We start from the raw sequence: 23,202 nt of genomic DNA on the forward strand, positions 1-23,202 counted from the left end.
TAGCAGAGTAGCCCAATGAAGTATATTGCTGCAGATTGCTACAGTGACCTGGCATGGTTGGTGGCAAAGATAAGGCAGAAGGTCTTTTGCAGGGCTGTCAGAATCAGAAGATGCCTCAGTCTCTTGTGCTCTTGCTGAACTGCAGCAGAGACAGCAGTTTCTAGAGTTGTCCTGTGGTCTGAAATGGAAGATAATTTCTCAACAACAAGGTGTTGTTTCTCCCTCCCCTTTTCCTTAACCCCCAGGAAGTTCTTTGATCAAGGAAAGATAATTAGTGGAGCAGACGATTTTGCCAACCACACTTAATGCTGGGATGACAGCTGAGCCCTCAGTGCTTTCCTCAAGCACCTCAGGGTCCAAGTGGGCAATTAAAAAAAGGTTATCCAGTAAAAGTCTTACCTGAAATAGCAAGAGCAGGAGAGTACAGAGAGTAGCTGGTGTCTGAAGAGAGGTGTGACAGTTGGTTTTTGGTTTAGAATCATATAATCATAGAGTGGTTTGGTTTGGAGAGGACCTTAAAGATCATCTAGTTCCAACACCCCTGCCATGGGCAGGGACCCTTTTACTTTTGTTTGTAAGCCCTTTCCAAGGAAAGACCTGGCTGCTGTTGCTGTTCTGACCTTTCTTATTTCATTCCTTCCCTTCTGCTGGCTTATGTTTGAGTGGTGGGATATGACACTTCTTGCATTACCCCTGTCTCGTTTCACAGTTCTCAGTTCCTCATATGTCTCTTTCTTTTCTTCCATAATTTTTATCATGTTGTTTAAAAAAAACCAACAAAATTCTTTGATGGCACCACATGGGCAGAAAAATGTCTGGAGGATCACATCATTCAGTCTACACAATGCCTGGATCTAAGCCATTCTTTGAGTTCATTGCTTACATGACCTCTAAATATTTATTTTTGAAATGGGATTACAAATTGCTATGATTGATTGAAAGACTCCTGAAAGATGTGCATTCTTCTAAACACATGCTGAATGGTGTTTGGTTTTAACAAAACAGAAAAAAAAAAAAGGGCAAACAACTTGTTTAATTTTACATGAAGTAACAGATCTATACAAAACTGTAAATGTTTTATTTTTTAAATCTTGTGACCAGTGTCTGAACAGCCAGTACATATTCAGGGTGACAATAACCTTGGCAGCAACTCTGAACTCTTTTGTCAACATTTCTGACGTGAGAGATGTGACCATAATTTTCTTTCAACAGCCAAGTTGGGGGTGGGGAGGATGGGATTGGTTTGTTTTTTAATGTACTCCCCTCATGCTTTTGCTTGGACAAATACTGTGTCTAGTGTAATTAAAATCAAACTCTCTCTATTAGTGTAGGTTTAAATTGCTTTCTGTCCTTTATAAACAGGCAGATCTTGGCTCCAGCTCTCTACATTAGTCTGTGAGACATCAGACTCTTAAGACCACTGGTTAATTAGAAATCAGGTAATGGAGGGAACTGATTGTCCTTGCCTTGTGATGAAGGCTTAGTGGATGTGTCTTAATAGAAGTACAGAGATGAGTCTAAGGGTCAAACCCAGGTAGAAGCATGGGGAAGCCTGTAAGCTATAGCTAGTTTGAGATATACGTGCTTATCCAATCTTCCCTTGCTACCATGATAAACAAACACCCTGGTGCTTACTTGCCAGGTAAATATATGTGAATAGGTTTGCCTTGTGGAATTTGAGTATGGATGTCTAATATGTTTCATCCTTCTACTTGGAAATTTTTTTTTTTTTTTCCAAGTACTTTCTACTCAGGATTAAACCTGGGGCTTCATCCTACAAAACTCTCAGCCTCCTCCAAGAGGCATAAAGAGGCCTGTCAAACAGCTCTGAGGCAGTCACAGATTTAAGAAGGTTTTTATTTGTCATGCCTGAAGGTATGTGGTAAATACAACAATGTAAAAAGCACATCACTTGAGGAGGTAAACAGCTTAATCTACTAATCTTGCTTGCTAAACAGTATCTGAGAGAACAGATGACTTGCTTTGCTGAAGACAAGCTTCAGAAAATAAAAGTAACGATGTCATCTTGTTTTGATGATGTAAGTGGGTGAGGGTAATACTATTCAGCCATAGTGTTTCATTATAATTACTGATTTAAAAAAAAAAAAAAAAAAAAAAATTCTTGTGAGCTTGTTATGACACCAACATGCTCCAATTTCAGCTTTCATTGGAGAGCCCAACTGTGTAAAATGAGCCGGATCTTTGAAGTTAATATTCACTTACCACTTGGTGCCTCCGCACACAAAGGCAATAACATCTTTATTATGGGCCATTTCTATTGCTTTAATCACCACCTGACTGGTCGTCAGTTATTAATTCTAGAGATTAACGACACAAATCCAGATTTATTAGTGCTATAAACTTGTGGGAAATAGTGAGTAGAATTAGTGTGTTTTCCATAATAACAAATAATGTAGTTTTATTAGACCTGAACATCGTGTGTCAGTTTCTACAGTAGAAATGACTGCATGTGAGCCATAGGCTTGCTTGAATGATCTTTCATCAGCTTGGCTGTAACACTTCCAATTCTAGAACACTTTCACATTTGCTAGCAAAGTCTTGGTAAATTTTTTTTTTTTATTTAGAGGATCAAAAACGGTTTGGAAATCGTTCTACCCCAGAGTGAAAGACATTTATTTAAAAATAGTGCTTCCTCATGTGTAATGTTGCCACAGCAGAGACCCCTGTTTTTCTTGAGAGGACGGGACATGCAAGGTATGTATTTCTTGCTGTGATTGTTTATAAACCAACTCACTTCTGGACTGCATCCTGAAATGCAAAACTGGTCCAAGAAAGAATTTGCTGGTGCAAAATTAGCTACAGTGCTTAGTGTTTTTTCATTTTTAGGGGCTTAATCTACCTGTGAAGCCATGTATTTGTATTGCAGCAGTCCATGCCATCCCTATACAACCCTTAATACATTTTTGAGATTGTTAGAGGTTTTGAAGGGTCTGTACATCAGTAAAGATCCATTTCTTCCTGTTTTGTTTTGGGGTTTTTTTTTAATGTAATCTGCCATCCAGTTGATTGTGACCACTTTTAAGAGGGGCAGATGAATATGAGTCTTATCCCATACCCGTTACAGAGCAGTTTATAAGTTTGAGGTAAAAAGTTCTTCCTCAGCTTGGTCGCCTTTCAGTTTTATTTACAATGCTGGTAACTATGTGGTATCTATTGGTTGTAATGATCCAAGGCTGATGAAGAAAAATCACCACAGAGATTGCTGAGCCTTAGAACCAAGCCCATGAATGACTTCAAAGAGGTAAAAGCTAAGGAATTGATGAGTACAATAATTTTATATAGTCCCTCTGCTTTGGGAGGTGAGCTGTCGTGTCTTCCACTGGCTGCATAATCTGGGCATGTGTGGCAGGTGCCCCCGACCCGTGAGAGCAGAGCTGCTTGGTGCTGAGGGGCGGCAGCTCCTGGCCGCCTTTGCTCTCAGGCCTGTGCAGGAGTTGGGGCCTTTGGCCCATGGGAGCCGCCAGTGAGCACCGGTCAGATTCACCCGGGTGTGAATGGAGTCCCCTGGGGGCGCCGTTTTGAGCTTGGCCCCGGGAGCAGCAGTCATGGTTGAGGACTCTTCCCTTCGGTCCAGAAGCTGCCCAAGGAAACTCCTCGAAGGGCCTTGGGTCAGGACACTGCCCTGAGCAGGTCCTGTTGCTGTTAAACCCTGGGAGTGGGGCTTTGTTCTGTGTTTTTTGGTTGCTGTTAAACCCTGTAGAGTTCTTTGTTATGCATTTGGGTTGCCATTAAACCCTGGGAGTGGGGCTTTGTTCTGCATTTGGGTTGCCTTAAACCCTAGAAAGTTGTTCTGTTCTCCTCTCACAGGCATTCAAACCTGTAATTTAAGGAGAGCTAGTTGTGTTAATAATAAATTTTTTAATATTGATGGTTGGTTGCTTATTTGAGAGCCTCTGTAACAGCATCTCCTTCTGTTGGACTGATAAAGATAGTCTTTCAGTAACCCATCCCCAAAAGAAATGGCAGATGGGCTGTCTGAGAGGAAGTAGCGCAGTTATCTTGTAAGCAGAAGATACAGAAAGGAGTCTGTTGCATCTGGGCAAGCAGAGAGATGACGTGGGGTGTGAATCCTAGGCAGTTGCTGTGATAGTGCATAGGGAAAAGAAGAGGGGAAGGATTCTGAATCCTGCAAATTTTTAAGAAATATTTCCTTGATGCATGCACATATTCTCTCCATTTATTCAGAGTGAGCTGGGAGACAGCTGGTATTCTTCCAGACACTGAGGAAGCTGGGCGTCAGCACTGTCTGCTTCAGATAAGATTAATAATGTATAGCTTCATGGGGACTGGAGCCTAGTCTGTTGAGATGCCACGGCAATCACTCCTAGTGAGGAGGAGCAGCTGCCTGCTTTGGGCCTCCTGAGGAGAATGAGATGAACCATCTGAGACAGATTCAGATCGACTCCTGGTTGTTTCTTCAGGCAAGTTGCTCACACCTTGTAGTCGACTGTGTTGAATGCAGCAGACAGATCTATGGGCTTCTGATCATCCAGCTCCTAGCTCTGCACTCTTCAAAACTCTCTTTGAAAAATGACTCCGTAATATAACACAGGAATACAGCAGAAAAAGAACTTTGTGTCCTGCTTCTATAGCAGAGTACCCAAGGGTACTGTGAGCTAACAGAAGTCAACTGACAAACCAGAACAGTGGCAGTTTTTTGAAAGAGAATCCTGTGCAGCCTCTTCTGCTTCCCATTGTTAGCTTGGAGGTTAAAAAGAGAATTGTTTGATCTCTTGAATGCTTTCTGTGTTGAACACAGGTTGGAGACTTGACCCACCTCCTTTGCATCTCGTGTGTTACTGCTCTACCAAGGCTGGTCTGTGCAATGAAGTCATGATCTTTCATCTTCCTCAGGTGGTGGAGACAAACATGATCCTCCTCCACATCCCACATCATTTCTGCTGATCTTATATGGTGTTCAAATAGGCCAGAAACTGCCTGACCCTATCAAAAATGACCTTGCTTTGTCTGAGATGTGTTCCCCCTGCCCAGTGCCCTTATTTTTGTCTGTATTTTACTTGCTCTTAAAAGCAATCAGAATGACTGAATGGATTTTTCCAGTGACCCTGTGGGAGGCAGCTGCTGTGTGTGTAGGCAGCTTGAAGACTTGTGCGTGTAGTTTCCCCCTCATTCTGCAAGTCTTCTTTGTCAAATGCAGTCTCCACTCCCAACACTTGCATGAGCAATTTAAGGAGATGTACAGATTCTCTAGTGTTTTTTTTTTTAAAAAAAAAAAAAAACCCAAAACAAAACAAACTTAGAAAAAACAATGCTTGCACCAAGGCACCATTTTCTTTGTTGCCTTCTCCTTTGGGACAGGTGTTCTCCTGATAGATACAGTTTGGAATCATGAACATCTTTGTTACTATTATACATGTTCATAAAGCACTGGTGCTGTTTACTGGTGCTGTACAGATGCACTGTTACTCTTACTGGTGCAAGAGTAAAGACAGAATAATTCTCTACCTGGAAGAAGCTCTCCCTCCCCATTTTCAGAAATACTACTGCGTCCTTCCCTACATTCAGCAACTCCAGGGCTAGTAGCCAGAGTTTAACACTGCCATGGCTTTACCTGCAACCTTTTTAGGGCAAACCTCCTGTCAAGGTACGTTTCCTGGGGCTCCAAGCTTAAGGGGAGCTGAGAAAACCTGATTTCTGTCAAGATCACCTAGGCCAGTGAGTGGCATGCTTCAACTTCCCACCCTCCTTTAATTTATCTTCCCTTTCTTCATGACCGACATGTAGAAAAACCCTGGGACATAAGTCACTCTTGATATTGCCGAGTAGCTCAGTTAGCAGCCAGAGTGGTGTTCAGAGCTGTGGAGTGATAAGGCTTTGTAGGCTCAGCCTTATTTGGGCTTGCTTCAGAGATCCTGGCTAGGATCTGCCCAAGCCTGCAGTTTTCAAGTGGCTTTTAGGGTCAGCCTCAGGTAAAGTGCACTGTATTATTTACCTTTGCTCATCCTTGGATGCAATTAAAAGGCAAAAGAAAAGATGAGTGAAAAATAGAAAATTAGGAGGGGAATTCTAGATTACTGGAGGCTGCAGCATGTGAGTGCTGGTACTTTCACACGCTGGTGCTTAACCTGAGGCAGGGAGAACAATAGAAGCTGTTCCCTTCCTTCTGGTTTGAACACGCTGTAAGTGGCAGCGTACCCAGCGGGTGTTAAATACATCACTTGAGCTCTTCTGAAACCTGAACCGAGTACTCGGCCGCTCAGTGTGAAGGGAAAAAAAATTTAAAAAAAAAAAAAAAGCTTCAGGCTTGCAAATCTGTGCAGAAACTGCCTCTCCAAATCAAAAAGGCACATTCTGTGCATTGGTCTGTGGCAGTAATTTGATGCTTTTTCCTCTTTAAGGTTTTCAGTCCAAACTCTTGAAGTGCTACTTTGACAAGCAATTACTGCTGGGCATGAATGACTGGTTTCCAGCCTGGAATAATTTCACATGCTCTTGAGAATGCCATTGCCTTTACCCAATTCTGTGGTTATTTACTGTAGCAAATTGTTCCTGTATATTTGTGGTAATGATAACTGTAAAACAGTATCTGTAGTACTGTTAGGTTAGCAGAAGCTCAAGGAGCGTAGTGATTGCTGAACTAGATGCCTTGCCAGAGATGTGAGCTTAGGTCTGTACCTTTCCCATTGACAAAGGAAATCCGTTATCATTCTCTTAAGTCACAATTGCTTCTACACAGACATGAGATACCCTTTTTGGTTTGTTTTTTTGTGGGTTTTTTGTTTTTTTAATCCTATACAGAGGAGTTTCACCCTGGAAAACTAATCTAGTTGGTATTTATGTTATTTCAGGTTGGGTTTTAGCAGCTTTATGGATACACAGGGGTAGGGCACCATGTGAAGTTACTCTTTCTTGCCCCCAGCTTTTTCTTATGTAGGGGAAAAGTCATAATTTTGGTGCCTATCTTCTCAATAGATTTAGGTAATGTGGGCAGGTGGCAGCGGTGGGCTGGCTGCATTTGCCTAGTGGTGTAGCAGTGTGGGGCTCGGTACCCCATAGTCAGGGGTAGGTGCTGCTGGGAGCAAGTGTGTTTCCACAGCTGTATGGCAGAGTACCTTGAGGCAGCAGGAGTTCCCGTGCCCCCGCGCGGGGACCAGGGACCAACTCCTGAATGCTGAGCGGGTGGTGCAGGGCTCACACCACTGAGAAAGGGAGGGGGGTTGGTTTTAGGGAAAACAAAGCATTTTCTACATGATTGGCATGGAGAAGTGTACTGGCTCAGAGCTAGAGCTCCACCTCTCTTGTCCTCATCCCCTTTGCTGCCACTAGCTTATGCCCTGGCCTTGCATTTAGTCCTCTCTGCCTGATGGCTGTCTTCAGGTTTTTCCCCTGGTTCTTTTGTAATGTCTGGATCTTGTTCTGGTTTTCACATCCCTCTTGGAGGAAGACCCGGTATCTACTACTGCTGCTGGATGTACAGACACCTCTGCAGGTCACATTTAACTGATGTTGGGGACTGCAGCCTGTCAGTAGAAACCAGGACAGTCCTGGGCAGTTTAACATTCTTGTTTCCATACAGTAGCAAACCACTGGTGAATTCAGGATGCCGAGGAGAATCCAAAGGAAAATTTATGTGCTTTATGAATTTAAAGATATGGATTACACCATCTCTGCTGGGTCTTATGATGTATTAGCTCAAAACTTGCTTGTTTTGGGATCTGGTTCTTCATTTGTCACATATTTCTATGCATGCTTTGTCAGTCCTTAAGCACGGCTCACTTAAGCCTGGGTTATACAGATAACGTAGACACTGCACCATGTGTTGAGCCCTTAACATCCTGCTTTTCTCTTGACATTGACAACTTCTGTGTTTATCCTATAGTGGATGATATCTAATATTATTATAATGGCTCACTGCTGAGCTTTTTAACTGAATGTTACTGTGACTTTATTATAATAGACAACCATTTTAAAGTGCTTTATTGATATGAAAAACTTCTTTTGTAATTAGATATTTCACTGCGCTTTTAATTAATACAAGTTTTGAAGAGGTATTTTGTTTCTGAGTCTATTTTTGGCATTCCACATCATTTCAGTAATTTATAGTTGAAATGCCTATTGAAAGCCTCCATAATAAAATAAAAAAGAAATTAGATTACCTCTGAGACTTAAAAGAACTGTTGAAGAATTTATTAGAACAATGTTAAAATACTCCCTAAAACAAGTCATGTTAGTCTGCAGGTTGAAATGGGATACCTGGGAATTCAGAGTGATGTACTACTCTGATTAATTAAAATGTACTCAGCTGAAACCTCCACTATAATCAAAATTGTTCCCCAGGGTTTTAACTTCATTACAGTCCTGGTGCAGCCTTCCAGTCCGACCATTGCTGAGCTAAGTAATTAGTTCAGTTTAAAAAAATAAACAAAAGGATAAAATTACCATGACAGTACATAGTTTTTGTTGTTTGGTGTTTTTTTTTGTTTTGTTTTGTTTTTTGGTTTTGGTGTGTTTTGGGGGTTTTTTTTGTAGCTATGTCAAGCTCTGTTTGGTAATACTAGTTGTGTATGGTCATTCTTTTTGCTGTCAAAGACCAACAGTGAGAGACAAAGTATCTCTGGTTTGAGGGCTGTGCTGTTTTCTGTATTGTAAGACTGGGATTATTTTACAATTGCTGTTTTCTGTAACTTTGGCTAAGACACCAATCTCCCCTCTGCAGATGTGCCCCCTATCTCGTCCCTGTTGTGTTGTGTGTAGTGTTCTGATACACCAGGGTTTCCTTATCAGCAACTCCGCAGTAAATCAAGCGGGAGGAGAATATGTTTCCCAACAGGGTCTCAAACGAAGAATTCACAGCATGTGAATTCATATGGGATACCAGAGGACATCTGCCTTATGAGGCTGTCTCCAGAGCTGAGATTTCAGGGAGCAGATAAAGCACTGCTTCTGTCTCTCTCATACCATATGTATTCTGACCCTGCCTTTGCATAGTCTGTCATCAGTTTGTCCTTGAGCTGGATGCGGTAGTGAAACCCTTTAGATAGGGCTAGGCCTTATCATTCTCTTGTTTCATGTCAGGACGCTCTCCCAGAAGCTGCTGAATAGCAAAGACATGACAAAGAAGCCTTTGATTGTGGCTATCGATACTGAGACTGGAGAATTTTAACTGCAAATTAAAAGGGATCCCACTGAGCTGTGTCTCTCTCTAGGAGAGTGAGCCCCAAGTTTGGTTTTCAATCTTAACGACCTGAATGCAACTAATTTGTATTCTCAAAAATATTTTTCAAACCTCTGATGCTTTTACAAGGGTTAAAGAAATGGACTTCACATCCTTTCTGTTTGAGTATAAACAGCTATTATTTTATTCTACTATAGCACTTTCTTCAGGAATCCCATAGCACTTTACATATGTTATTTAGACTCTAAAGCACCCCATTAAGGGATATTTCTGTGTCTTGTTTTTTGCAGTAAGACAAACTGAGATGAAAGAAGTGATAGTGGTTTGCTAAAGGCTAAGCAGCCCCTATCAGATGTAGAAATACGTACTCCCAAACTCCTTAGTATAACAAAGCACATACATGCACCTGACTTTCATCCAAGTGAATCCTCTAGGATTCCTTTCTCTGACCACGTGTAGTGGGTATGCACACAAACTGCAAAGAAAACACAGCATATCAACTCATATGTAATACAATTTTAAGATATGAAACTGCTCCATACATACCACAGCTTTTCACTTTTAATAATAAAAATATCTTCAGTGTTAATAGCTCTTTTTAAGTGACATGTCATGGACAAGGACATTAGAGAAGCAGCTGACCGTGCCTTCTCCAGTGGTCATTTCATACCCTGCATTTCTTGATGAAACCTGGCATTTCTTCCTTTTGTTTCATCGGCAAGGAGCAAATTTGATAGGGAACTCACTTTGCACATTCGCAGTAGGGCAGAAGAAGATTCTAAAATGGAGGATGATCTGTGCTCCGAAAGAGATTAGTGAGATTCTTTGCCCACGTAAGGGGACAATCTCTGGGAAGGCTGAAGAAACCTATAATTAGACTACATGTTGTCCACCTCAGACAGCTGGAGGTTGGATGAAAGCTAGTGTGAGGGGGAGCGTATGCCCTGTTTTTTCCCCCTGCAAGAGTTTCAAGTTTCCTGTTGCAAAAGAGTTGAGAGGTCATGTAGTTTCAATGTCGTGGTGTCTACTTCTCTATATCAAGAAAGTCCACTGCAACCTGAGCTGTCTCGCCTTATAAATGGGCCAGTGCTGGTTGGTGGGTGAACGTACAGTGGGGAACACGCAGCCCCTTGGCTTGGCTGTGTGAGACAAACTGCTCAGCAACAGCATCTGTTCGAGCACGTGAGTCCTTACACATCCTCTCAACCCTTCCCTTTTCTTGTACACTCACAAGCTCGTCCTGCACCACCCCACTTTCTTCCCAAGTGAGTTTTCCTTGTCTTCCCACTCTTTTAGGCAGGTATTGTGTGAGTGGACATAGGATGGTATGCATCAAGTTGTATTGGATGGCATCTCTAATCATTATGTTAACAGCATTAAACACAGTGACAGGAAGAATGTCTGCCATTCATTTTCTATTTCAGTGTTCTTAAAGACAGACAAGACCTGATGTAAAATGCCTCTTTGTCACTATATGTTTCATGTGATTTTTAAATTGTCTTTTTATGGGAAGTATCTAAAACATTTGTCATTCATTTGGGGATTATTTTATATTATTTTCATCCTTTGCTCTTGTATCCTTCTGCAATATTATTAGTGGTTAAGCAAATTGCATGAGTACTGTGCTAAATACAACCATGTTTTAAGTACTGGTTTGGACATTTTTTTTCAAATGTTATTTGTGTGCTAGAGATTGGACACTGGTCTCCTGTTCAAGTGAATGCCTGAGGAACAGGTATACATTGGTATACTAAAAAGCTGGTTATGAGTGAAAAATTGAAATGTTCACTTCCAAGGATTTATTTTAACAGGACTGTGTTTAGTCCAAGTTTCACTTTATATAAAATTTCAATTTACAGTTTTGAAGCTGTGCATATAAACTTTCTGATGTTTGAGAAAAAAAAATAATCCATGTTGTTGTATTACTTTCTGCGCTGTTTTAACACCAATAGTGATCACTGTGAATCTGCTGGGATTGAAAGAATTTAGGTTTATGTGATGGAAGATAAGAAATTTGTATTAGTTTTGTATAACCACAATTCTAACTATTTCTTCCTGCATGACTATGCCACATTGTATAGGAGGGATTTTTATTGGGAATTGTTTTAAAGTTAACCACCTTCATCCTCACATGAAATGCACTGATACAGTCTAGCCTCGCATATAATCCTTTTCCTTGGCAGATGTCACAGAGCAGCAGAAAGTCGTGCATACACCATTGACAGAGAAAGTGCTTCAGCAAAGCACAGCCACTGCTGTGCTGGTGCTTTCCCAGGCTCCCAGCTCCTGCTGACCTCCCCCAGAGAGCAAAGGTCTGTCTGGGAGCATGCTATGTACCTCCCTTACTACCCTGAGAAATGTGTGCCCCACTGGAGCACTCTATTTGCAGCTTACTTCTGTAGCTGTTACTGAACTTAGAGTTGGGAACAGCTCTATAAAAGTGAGAAAACAGTCTGTGCAGGTAGCCAGCTGTATGTCTTCAATTTTTAACTGCATTTGAAAGCATATTTTCAAGTATAGATAACCACTGCTGCTCTGGGTTTATACATGCTGTTTCATACCTCTGCATGCTGTTTTATAAAATGCTAGGCAAACTACTTTCAGTTTAATTTCATTCACATCATCATTTTTAGGCAAAGCTTCCATAGTTGCTCTCCATTTCATCCAGCCAAACTGAAAGTCCATATAAAATAAATGCATTTTTCAAAGGAGATGCTTCAACTTAGCCTAATTACTATGCTTTGCTATTAATGGATAGAGAGTGGGTCTCAACCCCCTGCAACTTTGTCATTTGTCTGTACACAACTGTGTCCATAGGTGCATTTGTGTGACTGCAAGGGAGAAATGCAGATGTGCCCAGGACAGAGCAGGCTGCACCCGCCATGTCCTCAGTTGCACTGGTGGTCAGTGTCCAAGGTCAGGTTGGGGCAGCTCCTTCTGCCTCCCCTTCCCCTGCACTGAGAAGACGCCAGGTTCCTGTTTTTATGCAGAGGCTGTGCACAGCAGACCTTATCTCACATGTATGGGCTGTGTGCCAATCCTGAATAATCACTGAAGTGAGGGCCAAGACCCATAAAGCTGTACTTAGTGGGACCACAAAGACAATTGGGCAAGAAGTAAGGCACTGAGTATAGCAGACAGTGGTCTGCCTGCTATTTTCATCAGTTTGGAGCTGGTAATTGCAGCTGCAAAGCAGGGTGGTACAGAATCACATACATCATTCAGGTTGGAAAAGACCCTCGGGATCATTGAGTCCAACCATCAGCCCGACTCTATAGTTCTCCCCTACCCCACATCCCCCCACAGCTCATCCCAACGGCCCTTAAACACACCCAGGGATGGGGACTCCACCCCCTCCCTGGGCAGCCTATTCCACTCTCTGACCACTCTTTCTGGGAAACATTTTCTCCTCATGTCCAGTCTGACCCTCCCCTGTTGCAGTTCAAAGCCATTCCCTCTTGTTCTGTCACTAATCCCCTGTGAGACCAGCACCAGCCTCTCTGCAATGTCCTTTCAGGGAGCTGTAGAGAGTGATGAGGTCTGCCCTCAGCCTTCTCCTCCTCACACCAAACAGCCCCAGCTCCTTCAATGGCTCCTCACAGGATTTATTCCCCAAGCCCTTCCCCAGCCTCGTTGCCCTCCTCTGCCCTTGCTCCAGCCCCTCGAGATCTCTCTCGTATTGAGGTGCCCAAAACTGGACAAAACACTAGTTTCACCAGTGCAGAGCACCTCCCTGCTTCTGCTGGTCACACTATTGCTGATACAAGAGTACCTAGGTTTCTAATATAGAGTACCTAGATCTTCAAGTGGAGTTTTTTTCTGTGCTTTATTCTGCTTAGATGTGAGCATGAAACTTCATTATGCTTTGAGTAGACAAGAGTGAATTTGCCGTGGTTAAAAGTAATATTTTCTAACGTAAAGTGTGAAAACCGGTGTTGGAGATCTTTCCATTAGTCCCAACACTGTATTAGACTAAAAGAAAATGCTGAGGCTGTTCCTCACCTTAGAGCAAACTGTTTTCTGCAACAAGATATCACTGTACCCCTGGTTCACAGAGAGCAAGATGCAGCAGGGGACCCTATGGAAAAGTTCTGTTGGGTTTTTTTGTCCTGGTTTTGGGAGATGGATTTGTGAAAGCAGGTCAGGCAAGGCTTGGGGCTATGTGGCTTGTTGCAAGTATGAACTTTGATTTCCTTCCCTTTCCCTGTTACCAGTAAGTCTCAAGGGGAAATATTCTTTAGCAGAATGACTACAATTATTTAATTAACTGTTTGCTTAACTGTAGCTTTGTGATTTTTCTGTGCCAATAAGTATCTCTCTCTTATACAGCACGTATTGGCACATCATCCTCTGTCCCTTCCTAGAAAGTCTATTCATGACAATGGATGAAGGGTTCTGAAAGAGAATTTCTATGCAGAAATTTCTATGATATTTTCATACCAACTTTCGGCTTACCTTCTCACACAGGTGCACAGACACAGAGAACTATACCCACATACTCTTGGTCTGGCTCTCTAGGTGCCACCTTCACCTTTCTCACAGTCTCCTCCATCCCCTTTTGGGTGTCCCTGCCTGGATGCTGGCTGTAGCACCAGCTGTGCAATGATGGTGGGTGCTGGTGAGCCGTAGGTCCCACTGGCTGACCACAGAGCCATGTGCTAGTGATGCTGTAGCACCTGACAGGGCCTCTTGCTAAAGGTACTTATTTCAGGATGAGTTGAGATGCACTTTGACTCCCCCCAAAACCCCAGCTTCTTTCTGGCTGTCCAGTTTGCCTGAGGAACAGCAAGGAGAGAGGAGGATCTCAGCATCATTTGTTGTTTGGAGAAAGCCCCCAAGCAGGAACATGAACACAGTGAGCAGTAGTAAGGAGCTGGCTGCTGATGGCACTCACTCATTCCCCTGGCGCTGTTTGGATTTAACCATCTGGCTCTGGCCTTGCCTACACCTGTCAGCTGAGGGTGACAGTGCCAATGGCAGGAGTTTGTGAATGTCCCCTTGGAGCTTCGCCTGGCCAGCTGGCAGCCTGTATCATCAGCCAAGCATCATCTTCCTCTTCATCTACAACCTGAAGCAGCAACAGATCTAGCCATTCCCTCCCACCCTAGTGAGGAAAGTGGATTTCAGCCCCATCTGAGCACCACTAATAAAAACAAAGGATTTCAGACTTTCTTTTCTGCACTAGGGGAGGAAATAAAGAACCTTTCCTCTTTTTTTTTTTCTTTTCCCCCTTATATGATGTTCTCCACTAGGATGGGCACATCACGCCCATTTGAGCTCACACGTTAGCAGGATGAAGCCAGTTTATGCTGGTGCTGCTAGAAATTTATAGTAGAGTGGAGAGAATAGGAAGAGGATGATCCTACCAAGCAGGATCAACTCCAACCACAGAGAGGTTAGAAGCAACTTTAGGTTTCTTTACATTAAGATGCGAGGCCTGTTCACTCAGATACGCTTCTCTGTAACTTCCAGTAATGCCATGGTCATATTCATCATCACAGCCCTTTTCCGTGGCTGTCGTCCTGTCATCTGTATGCCAGTAAACCTCCCACTGGTTTGGGTGACGGAGACCTTTTTGGGCTTATCCTGTGGGGAAGATGGGGTGAACCTCCCTTCAAAACAAACCAGTTCCCAGCTGCCACTGGGACGTGACAGCATTCCTGCCCCTTTGCCAAGGGGGCCTTTGTGTATACTGTATTTGTAGGCTACAGTCACACCCATACTGCTTTAATTTAATCCACCTCCCACCCCCTCAATGTCTTTAACATTGATGGGGAAATAAGATTTTCACACACACAGGTGAAGAATAGGTTCCACAGTGTCACAGAAACTTGATTCATTAAGCAATAACTTTAGGTATAACCTGACCACTTGAAAATTTATGAAGATGTATTTCTTTGTCCTCTTTTCTACCAGTGTATAACAACTGTTCATAAAACAACCTTAGGTCGCACTAGTTGCTTTTATACTGTGAATCCTTTTACTTCTTGATCATGATGAATGCATTTGCAGTACTTAAGTAACCCTCCCATAATGGCCTCTTACTCGAATCCTTACAGTAGAAACCTTCTAGATGAATCTGAATTATCATGTCACAGCCCAAGTTGGCTCCATGGCATGTTGCCTTAATTATTATTTGTTAATGAGTTTTAGGACTGCTAGAAAGGTATTTTCTGTGAAACCCATGGTGTTTATTACATCCTCCAAATAAACTTAACACTCATGACTCTAAGCATAAATTGCCAAACAAAAATCAGAAGGAAAGGAAGATGAAATGATCTTATAGAGTTGAGAGTAACCTAAATGAGAAGTATCTTCAGCAGGTAAGATTTCTGCTACCTTGTATTCTTTTACTTTCTCAGGCTGATGTATGGCATTGTTTAACCAGCACATCTGTTAAGAAAAGATGACTTGAACAAAGTGTGGGAATTCACCCAGTTGTGGCTTAAATGTCCTCCCAGTGACTTAGTGACCACTTTTGCCCTTTGCTTACTGTTAATCTAGAACCCTTCTGCTGAAACTTTCAGATTATGTTCCTGTTACGAAGAACTTTTTGGTGCCATCATGTCGGTGTTTGGACCTTTGGGTCAAGTGGACCTTTCTACCCTATTTCTTCATGTTTGCCTTGCAGTGAGCTGTGTATGTGTGTGCCAGTGCTAAATCCATGGCTCCAGGGTGTCTTTCCATGGTAACAGTCTTCTCATGTTGGAGTCTACACCACAGTATCATGATGTCCATGTGACCTAAGTGTGTTAGGATCTCCTTACAGACAGGCATGCCATGCTGTACTCTGCCCAGGTTTTTCCCCCCTTAAGAATCACAACAGTTTAAAATGGTGCTGAAGAGAACTGTTCAGCCATATGTGCTTTTAAAAGAAGCAATGCAGAATCAGTGTAAAGCATTAAGTGGAAAGGAGACTAAATTCAATGTGATCTTTAGTCCTGTCTATACTCTAGCTGAAACTGAGTAACTTCTTTGGAACTCTAAAGGGATTTGAGCATATGTCCATCTATTTTATTTTTTTTTAATATCTGTGCTATTTGCAGCAAGCCTTACATTGCAACCCTGAAGCTGTACTTTCTCATATGGTACAAAATAATGTGGATAAAACATCCCTCAGCATATTGAAATGCACATCCATATATGTAATCATTATGCATATAGTTACACATCTATTTTTCTCTTACTTTCAGCATGATACAGGCTCTTGGCATAGCTGTCTGACATTAACTTAAGCAGGTAAAATCAGATAATGTATATTCTATTGCACATGCTGATATCCTTTTATTTTCCCATTTCCTTTAGACAGTGATAATGAAAACTGATGTTTTGAAATTGAGAATTTCATTATCCAAAAAAAACCTTCATGCTGACATGCAGAACTGGTCTTGCAGAAAAAAAGCATATCTTATCCAAGTCATCATCAATTGCTCTCTAATTATGATGACAATACAAAAATGAAGCAAGCTTACCTTAGCTCAGGAGACTGTTTCTTGCTGTATCCCAGGCAGTGTCCTCTCCTTAACCACTTGAAAAGGGAAAATCCACTTGAATAAGGAAAAATAAATACTAGAAGAGTGAGAGATTTAAGGAGTCCTCACTGAGCTCCTGATCCACTTGTTTTTAGTGAATTGCAAAAACCTCAATCCTAGTAGTAGCTCAGAGCGCCTTTCCTCTCCTTGTGTGTTCTGTGGGCTGAGAATCTGCAAGAATAGACCTGAGACGGTGCTGCAGGAGAGAGACAGTGGGGGGACCTTGGCACAGAGTTGTACCAAACTCTAAATATAGCCCAACCCACTTTCCATGCTGTTCTCTTCACACTCTGAAGGCAAATGACCTTGTCAGAAAACTGACCTCCCAGCATGTCACACTCAACACAGAGAGGATCTAAGGGAACAGGACTGCAGCGTAAAAGGACAGAAAAGCAATCAACCATCTGCTTGCAGCAAAATGTAGGTATGAGCTCTATTTTTATGGCAGTTGCAACTGACGGAGTCATAATGTGCTTTATTTGATGATTTAGACAAATGAGCCGCATGCCAGTTCTCAATAGACCTGTGCAGATGAGAGATTGCACTGTAATTGTTAGTCTCAGCTAGAGAGCACTGACATGGATGAAAAGCCTGTTGCCTTTCCAGCTCTCAAAAACCTTAACGTACCAGAGCGTGGAGTTTTTCCCTAAAAGCTCCTGTCTGTAAGAAATTGTCCTTCCTTCCACTTGCTCTTATAGTAAGACTTTTTGGAAAAGTGAGTTAAATCCACAAATGTGTATGATCATACCATATAAATTTTAGGTGGTAGGATAGCTTAAAAGGGCAGTACAGCCTGCAATATCAGAAACTACAGAGAAATGTGTAGTGTGTGCAGAGGAGGAAGCAAGAAAATAAGAGGCATAGAAACATAATCCTTGGGCCTTAGATAGAGAACTGCTTTTCAACAAATGTTTTATAATCCAGGGAATTTGCCATTCTAACTATGTGGCAACATGTCAGGGTATTTTATTCTTAACCTGAAGGAGAGTTTAACTTGATATGAGTCAACTTGATACTCTGTCAAACAAGGACCTGATATTGCTATGTCAAATGAAGACTTCTGATAAAAAAAAGCTACAGAAAGCTGAGCAACTCACAGGGTCTTCTCTCATGTTCTGTGTTAACACATGTAGGAGATTGGGGTAAAAGCTTGTTTGCAGTATTGTTCATCAGTGGGATGTATTTGCTGGTGGTAACATATCTAGGTATGTGCTACATTATATGCATGCATGCAATTTTCAATATTTCAATATTCAGAGAAAACCCGAGAAAACATCAGCACTGTGATAACCTTATACTGTAGGTGTGTATGTCTGCAAAATATGCATGGGCCAGAAAGGCATGAATGATATCAGTGGTCGGTAAAGTAGAAATGTGTATCTATGAACAATAATTTGGGCTGTTAAGTTTTTTATGAAGTGTACAACGTATTTTTTTGATGAAAGCCAACTATTTTTGGGAAGTTCCACTGTGTAATTTTATCCTGATCCATCAGCTTAAGTCCACAGCTGACCCAGACTCTGTGTGTTACTGTCACAACAAGAACTACAGCTGTAAGCCACAGCTGCTTCCCAAGAGGGTGAGAGAACAGTGGAAAGTGTGAATCTCCTGCAGTATTAAGGGAGACATCACATCTGGGACCATACTACAATTCCAGGCAAAGCTTGCTCATAGTCAGACCTTGGCTAAAGCCCACCCATTGAGTAGTTTTATGGATTTATCCAAGTTCCTCTTTCCTCCCAATTTCCCTATTTTTCCCCCATTAACAAGAATACATGTTTATTAGGAGTGACCATTGTAACAAATGAATGATGCTGATGTTTGACTTTGGAGAGAGGACCCAAAAAAGGAATGAGTGTGCCTCCAGATAGACAAATGTGGAGGGACATAGTAGCCCTGTGTAAGTAGTGAAATTCCAAATGCCCGTGTTACCGACATCATGAAACAGCGACAGCATCCTCTTATCCTCACCCCAGGGTGGTACCCTGATGCGATCCAGACCCCCCCAACCAATTCCAGCTCCACAGGGCCACTGCTACTTCTGCCCGTCTTGCAAGTGCTGGGATATTGACATCACCACAGATCCCCTCTTCCAGAGCATGAAGGAGATGAGGGTGAGGGAGAGAATGTGTGCAGTGTGAGCTGTTACTCTTCACTCTCAGCAGCAAGCTGCTGGAGCAGTTTCCATACATGATAAATCATCAGTTTTTAGAAAGAGAAGGAGTCACAGTGCTGCTTGGTGGGTCCTGCAGCACAGGAGCACTCAGACTGCCAGGAGCTGTGACGTGCTTCTCCTATATGAAGACTTTGGAGAAGGGCTGATTTCTTGCTTATACAAATAATGTGCTGGGTGGCTCTGGGGAGGGAACGTTAGTCTGGGGGGAGTCTTTTATAGAGCGGTGCTGTTTGTGTATAAGGGGTGGTAAGTGCTGCTTGACCAGCCCCAGTAATGGGAACTTCCTGAGGGGAGGGGAAGAGGCTTTAAGAGTGATTGCATTAGTTCTTCAAGATGGATGGAGCAGTATTTTGTTTGACAGCTCTATACATTTAAGCTTTCTTTAGGATGGTTTTTGCATGAGTTTCTACACCACCAAGTGGGAAATGTAGTAGGCAGGCAGGCTCTAGTTTGTGCCTAGCTTTTCCTGGTCTCATAATGTGTTTTATGATGTTCGATGGTCTTTCCACTTCTTTGTAGACATTCTTTTTGACTACCCAGCCTTCCTTGATAGCATTTCTTCTGGAATGATTTGGGTTTCTAGACCCGTGGCTGTTTCCTCTCTCAAATGCCTCTGTTGTGAGTGACAGCTATTTCAAGCCAACCCTGTGAGGTTCCCCCTCATACGTACAATCCCCTTTATGGTGCATCCTGTAACCAGTATTTGTGAACTGATTTTTCTTTTGACTAAACCCAAATTCCTAGGCACTTTTAGTTGTTTAAAGATCCCATGGAGCATTTTATAAGATGAGATATGTGAACCATAATGTCTCAGCCAATTTCCAGCATGGTCAACTGCATTCTGGCTTGCCCCATTCCCCTACTTTTCAGAATTGGATAGTGTCTCCTTTTACTGTCATAAAATGTCATACAGTATTGCTGGCATCCTTTTGAGAGGTTTCTGAAGTGACTGTAGGGTATATAATGCCTGGCATCTGTCAGGAGGAGAAGCCCTTTTTCAAAGTTTAAGTATTTAATTTTGTAATGTTCATCCAGTAGGTTTGTAAACAGCCAAAACCAGTGCTACTTAAGACCAAACAAAGCAGTCTCCCACTTCCCCATCTCTTTAGGAATACGCTTTTAAACTGAATTTGGAGATTTGAGATTATTGGATGTTTCAGCATAAAAGATAGTTTTTGAGAGAACAAAAGAAAGAGTAATAAGGAGATTGCAGTGACTTCTGGATGCTCTCTGAGCCTTCACTGGTGTCATCGGTGAAGGGTACTAGAGCAAACAGAACTGACTTGTGATGTATACTCTGCTGATGTATTATTGTATCTTCAGGCTCTGGTTGCTTTTGTGTGTCAGGCACGTCATGAAGATATTAAGTTGGATAGCAAGCAATAAAAGGGCCTGTCATATTCCTAACCTGTCAAATCTTTGTGTTTTCCCTTTGTGTACCATGGGTTTAAAACTACAGTGACTGAATATTGAGTTCTCCCTTCTTACTTTGGTGATGCCATTATTCCTTGTTCAAGGCAGCGATAGGATGTCAAGTTCAACCCTTATCTGGTAGAAAATAAAAGGTTTTTTCATTACAAGGAGGGTGGCCTACTACTTTTACATTACTTTCTGTGATTTTTCTAATATTTCTGTCTTATAAGACAATATATAAAAATGAAGAATTTAAATTATGAATAGGCCTGATTTGTAGCTGTACTGCAAGCTGAGCCTAACCTTGATCATGTAAAACTTATTCTTCTGTGCTTACTTGTGTACAACAGAGGATTTTCTCTGTTCTCATTCTCTGATGTGCCCTTTATTTTCTGTTTTGGTTCATTCACAGTCAGCAAGTCCAGATGTGTCAAAAATGGGTTTGAAGTACCCATTTTGAATATTAAAGAGAAAGTGTTAAAAATAAGGGAGAGAGGAAAGGTAGTTGTTAGAAATACTCTGTGGGAGATCCTTTGCATGGCAGATAGTTATGTCAGTGTGCTAAAAATTTTCTATCATGTCAGAGCATAGTGAAAATTAATTTGATATCACTTCATTAAGACCTGTTCTTTTTGCTTGAACAGGCAGTAGTTTTAATTTAAATCAGCGTTCAGTGTAAGAAAGAGGAACCTAAACTGAATATCCTGTCACCAGATTTATTGGGCAAAAAAATTTTGTGGTAGATGTGCCTTCTGAACTGCTCAGGGAAGAGGTTTATATTTTTTATAATGTTGTCTTTGTAGTACAAGCTATTGCCAATACTTATAAACTATTACTGGGAATTCCTACAGGCTGTGAGAAACTCTGGCTTGGTACAGGCTTAGGCTGGATGGACTGGGAAGGAGAGTTCATGCCATTTGAATATTACCTAGTGGGACAAAATCCAGGATCCAGGAAATTATAAACACATCAGTCTTATTTCATTCCCCGTGAAAGTTGTGGAATGAATCCTTCTGGGGGCTGTCACAAGTCAAAGGAAGCATGTGATTGGGAAAAGCCAGCATGGATTCACTAAGAGCAAATCGTGCTTGACAAACCTGATCACCTTCTATGACAAAGTGACCTGCTCGGCCGATGTGGGGCAAGCAGTGGACATTGTCTACCTGGATTTCTCCAAGGCTTTTGATAACGGTTCCCCACAGCCTCCTCCTAGAGAAACTGATGTGTTATGGTCTAGACAAGTGGTCTGTGGGTGGGTGGGGAACTGGCTGACAGTCGGTACCCAGAGAGTGCTGGTAAATAGCTCCTTTTCACACTGGCAACCTGTCACCAGTGGGGTCCCCCAGGGATCAGTATTGGGCCCAACGCTGTTTCATCTTCATAAGTGACCTGGATGATGGGATCAAGTGTGCCCTGATGAAGTTTGCTGATGGTGCCAAAGTGAGTGGGGAAGTGGGCACTTGGGAAGGGAGAGCCACCCTGCAGGGAAACCTGGATAGGCTGGAAGCGTGGGCTAACAAGAACCTCATGAAGTTCAGCAAGGACAAATCTAAGGCCTTCCACCTGAGAGAACATAATCCAGGAGTCCAGCATAGGCTGGGATCTACCCAGCTGGGATCTACCTGGCTGGGGAGCAGCTCTGTGGAAAGGGGCCTGGTGGACAACAAGCTTGATAGGAATGGACAGTGAGCTGCAGCGGCACAAAAAGCCAACGGCGTGATGGGCTGTATCACCAAGGGCATCACCAGCACAGCTAATGGTGTTGTTATCCCACTACTCATCACTTGTCAGGCCACACCTGGAATACTGTGTTCAGTTCTGGTCACCACTACAAAACAGATGTGGGCAGGCTGGAGAGGGTCCAGAGAAGGACCACAGAGATGATCAGAGGACTGGGAAGCCTGGCATGTGAAGAAAGGCTGGGAGAGCTGGGTTTGTTGACAAAAGACGACTTAGGGGGAGACCTTATCACCATGTTCCAGTGTTTGAAGGGTGGCAAAAGAAGGTGCAAAGAAGGTGGAGACTCCCTTTTTACAAGGAGTCACATGGAAAAGACGAGGGGTAATGGGTACGGGTTACTCCTGGGGAGATTCTGACTTTACGCAAGAGAAAAGTTTTCCACAATGAGAGCAATCAGCCACTGGAATAATCTCCCCGGGGAAGTGGTGGATTCCCCATCACTGGACACTTCTAAGGTTCATCTGGACAGGGTGCTGGGCCAGCTTGTCTAGAGCGTGTGTTTGCCAGGAAAAGTTGGACTAGATGATCCTTGAGGTGCTTTCCAATCTGATATTCTGTGATTCTATGAAAATAGAAGTGCTTTTTATTTTTTAATAGGAATGTGTCTGTTTCTGCTCAGTCCCACATTGTATGCCCTTCAAGTGGGCCTCACAATTACACTTTAAAATACCTTTTTTGAAGTACCTTCTCAGGTACACAGGTCTGCAGTTCAAGGCATCCTTGCCGATATGAAAAATTACTCTTGTGCTGGAATAGGTCTGTTATGGAAAAAGAGTCCTTAGTTCATAGAGATGGGAAGGGAAAACAGGGCCCAAATTTTAGGGGAGCATGGCTGGTTTGGGATGATGGAGCACTGGAGCCACATGTAATTGCCATGGAGAGTATCTCAGCTCAGGCAGGGAGACAGCTCTGTTCTCTATTGCATTAGGCTGACAGAAGTTGACAAAAGGACAGCAACTAACTATTAGTCACCTGCAGCAGAGCTTCATGTGCAACTTCTTACCTCCTAGTAAGAATAACAGATACCAGCTGACTCTCAGTTTTCCTCTTTAGTTCCAATTTGTCAAAATACTCAAGTATTTTAAGGCCTTCATTTGATTCATGGCCCTGAAAACTTCCTGTTTTAAAACTGTAACTGCAAAAACTAAAATGCAGGAAAAAAAAAAAAAAGGGGGGGGGAATTG

At 42.4% G+C, this 23,202-nt stretch overlaps 1 protein-coding gene across 3 annotated transcripts in view; it reads left to right on the forward strand.

The window, feature by feature from the left end:
• Positions 1-23,202, forward strand: part of CMSS1 (cms1 ribosomal small subunit homolog) — a 247,164-nt gene that overhangs the window by 196,912 nt on the left and 27,050 nt on the right. The window contains exons 1-2 of one of the 3 annotated variants that reach the window (XM_026844274.1): positions 16,382-16,396; positions 16,986-17,113. The exons of the other annotated variants lie outside the window; for them this stretch is intronic. Coding sequence (XP_026700075.1) covers positions 17,020-17,113 — 94 coding nt within the window. The 5' untranslated portion in view covers positions 16,382-16,396; positions 16,986-17,019. Of the gene's footprint in view, positions 1-16,381; positions 16,397-16,985; positions 17,114-23,202 lie in introns of those variants that run through there. 3 annotated transcript variants of the gene reach the window in all.

The sequence above is a fragment of the Athene cunicularia genome, assembly GCF_003259725.1.
Source record: "Athene cunicularia isolate RWA chromosome 1 unlocalized genomic scaffold, athCun1 chr1_part1, whole genome shotgun sequence".
Classification (NCBI taxonomy): domain Eukaryota; kingdom Metazoa; phylum Chordata; class Aves; order Strigiformes; family Strigidae; genus Athene; species Athene cunicularia.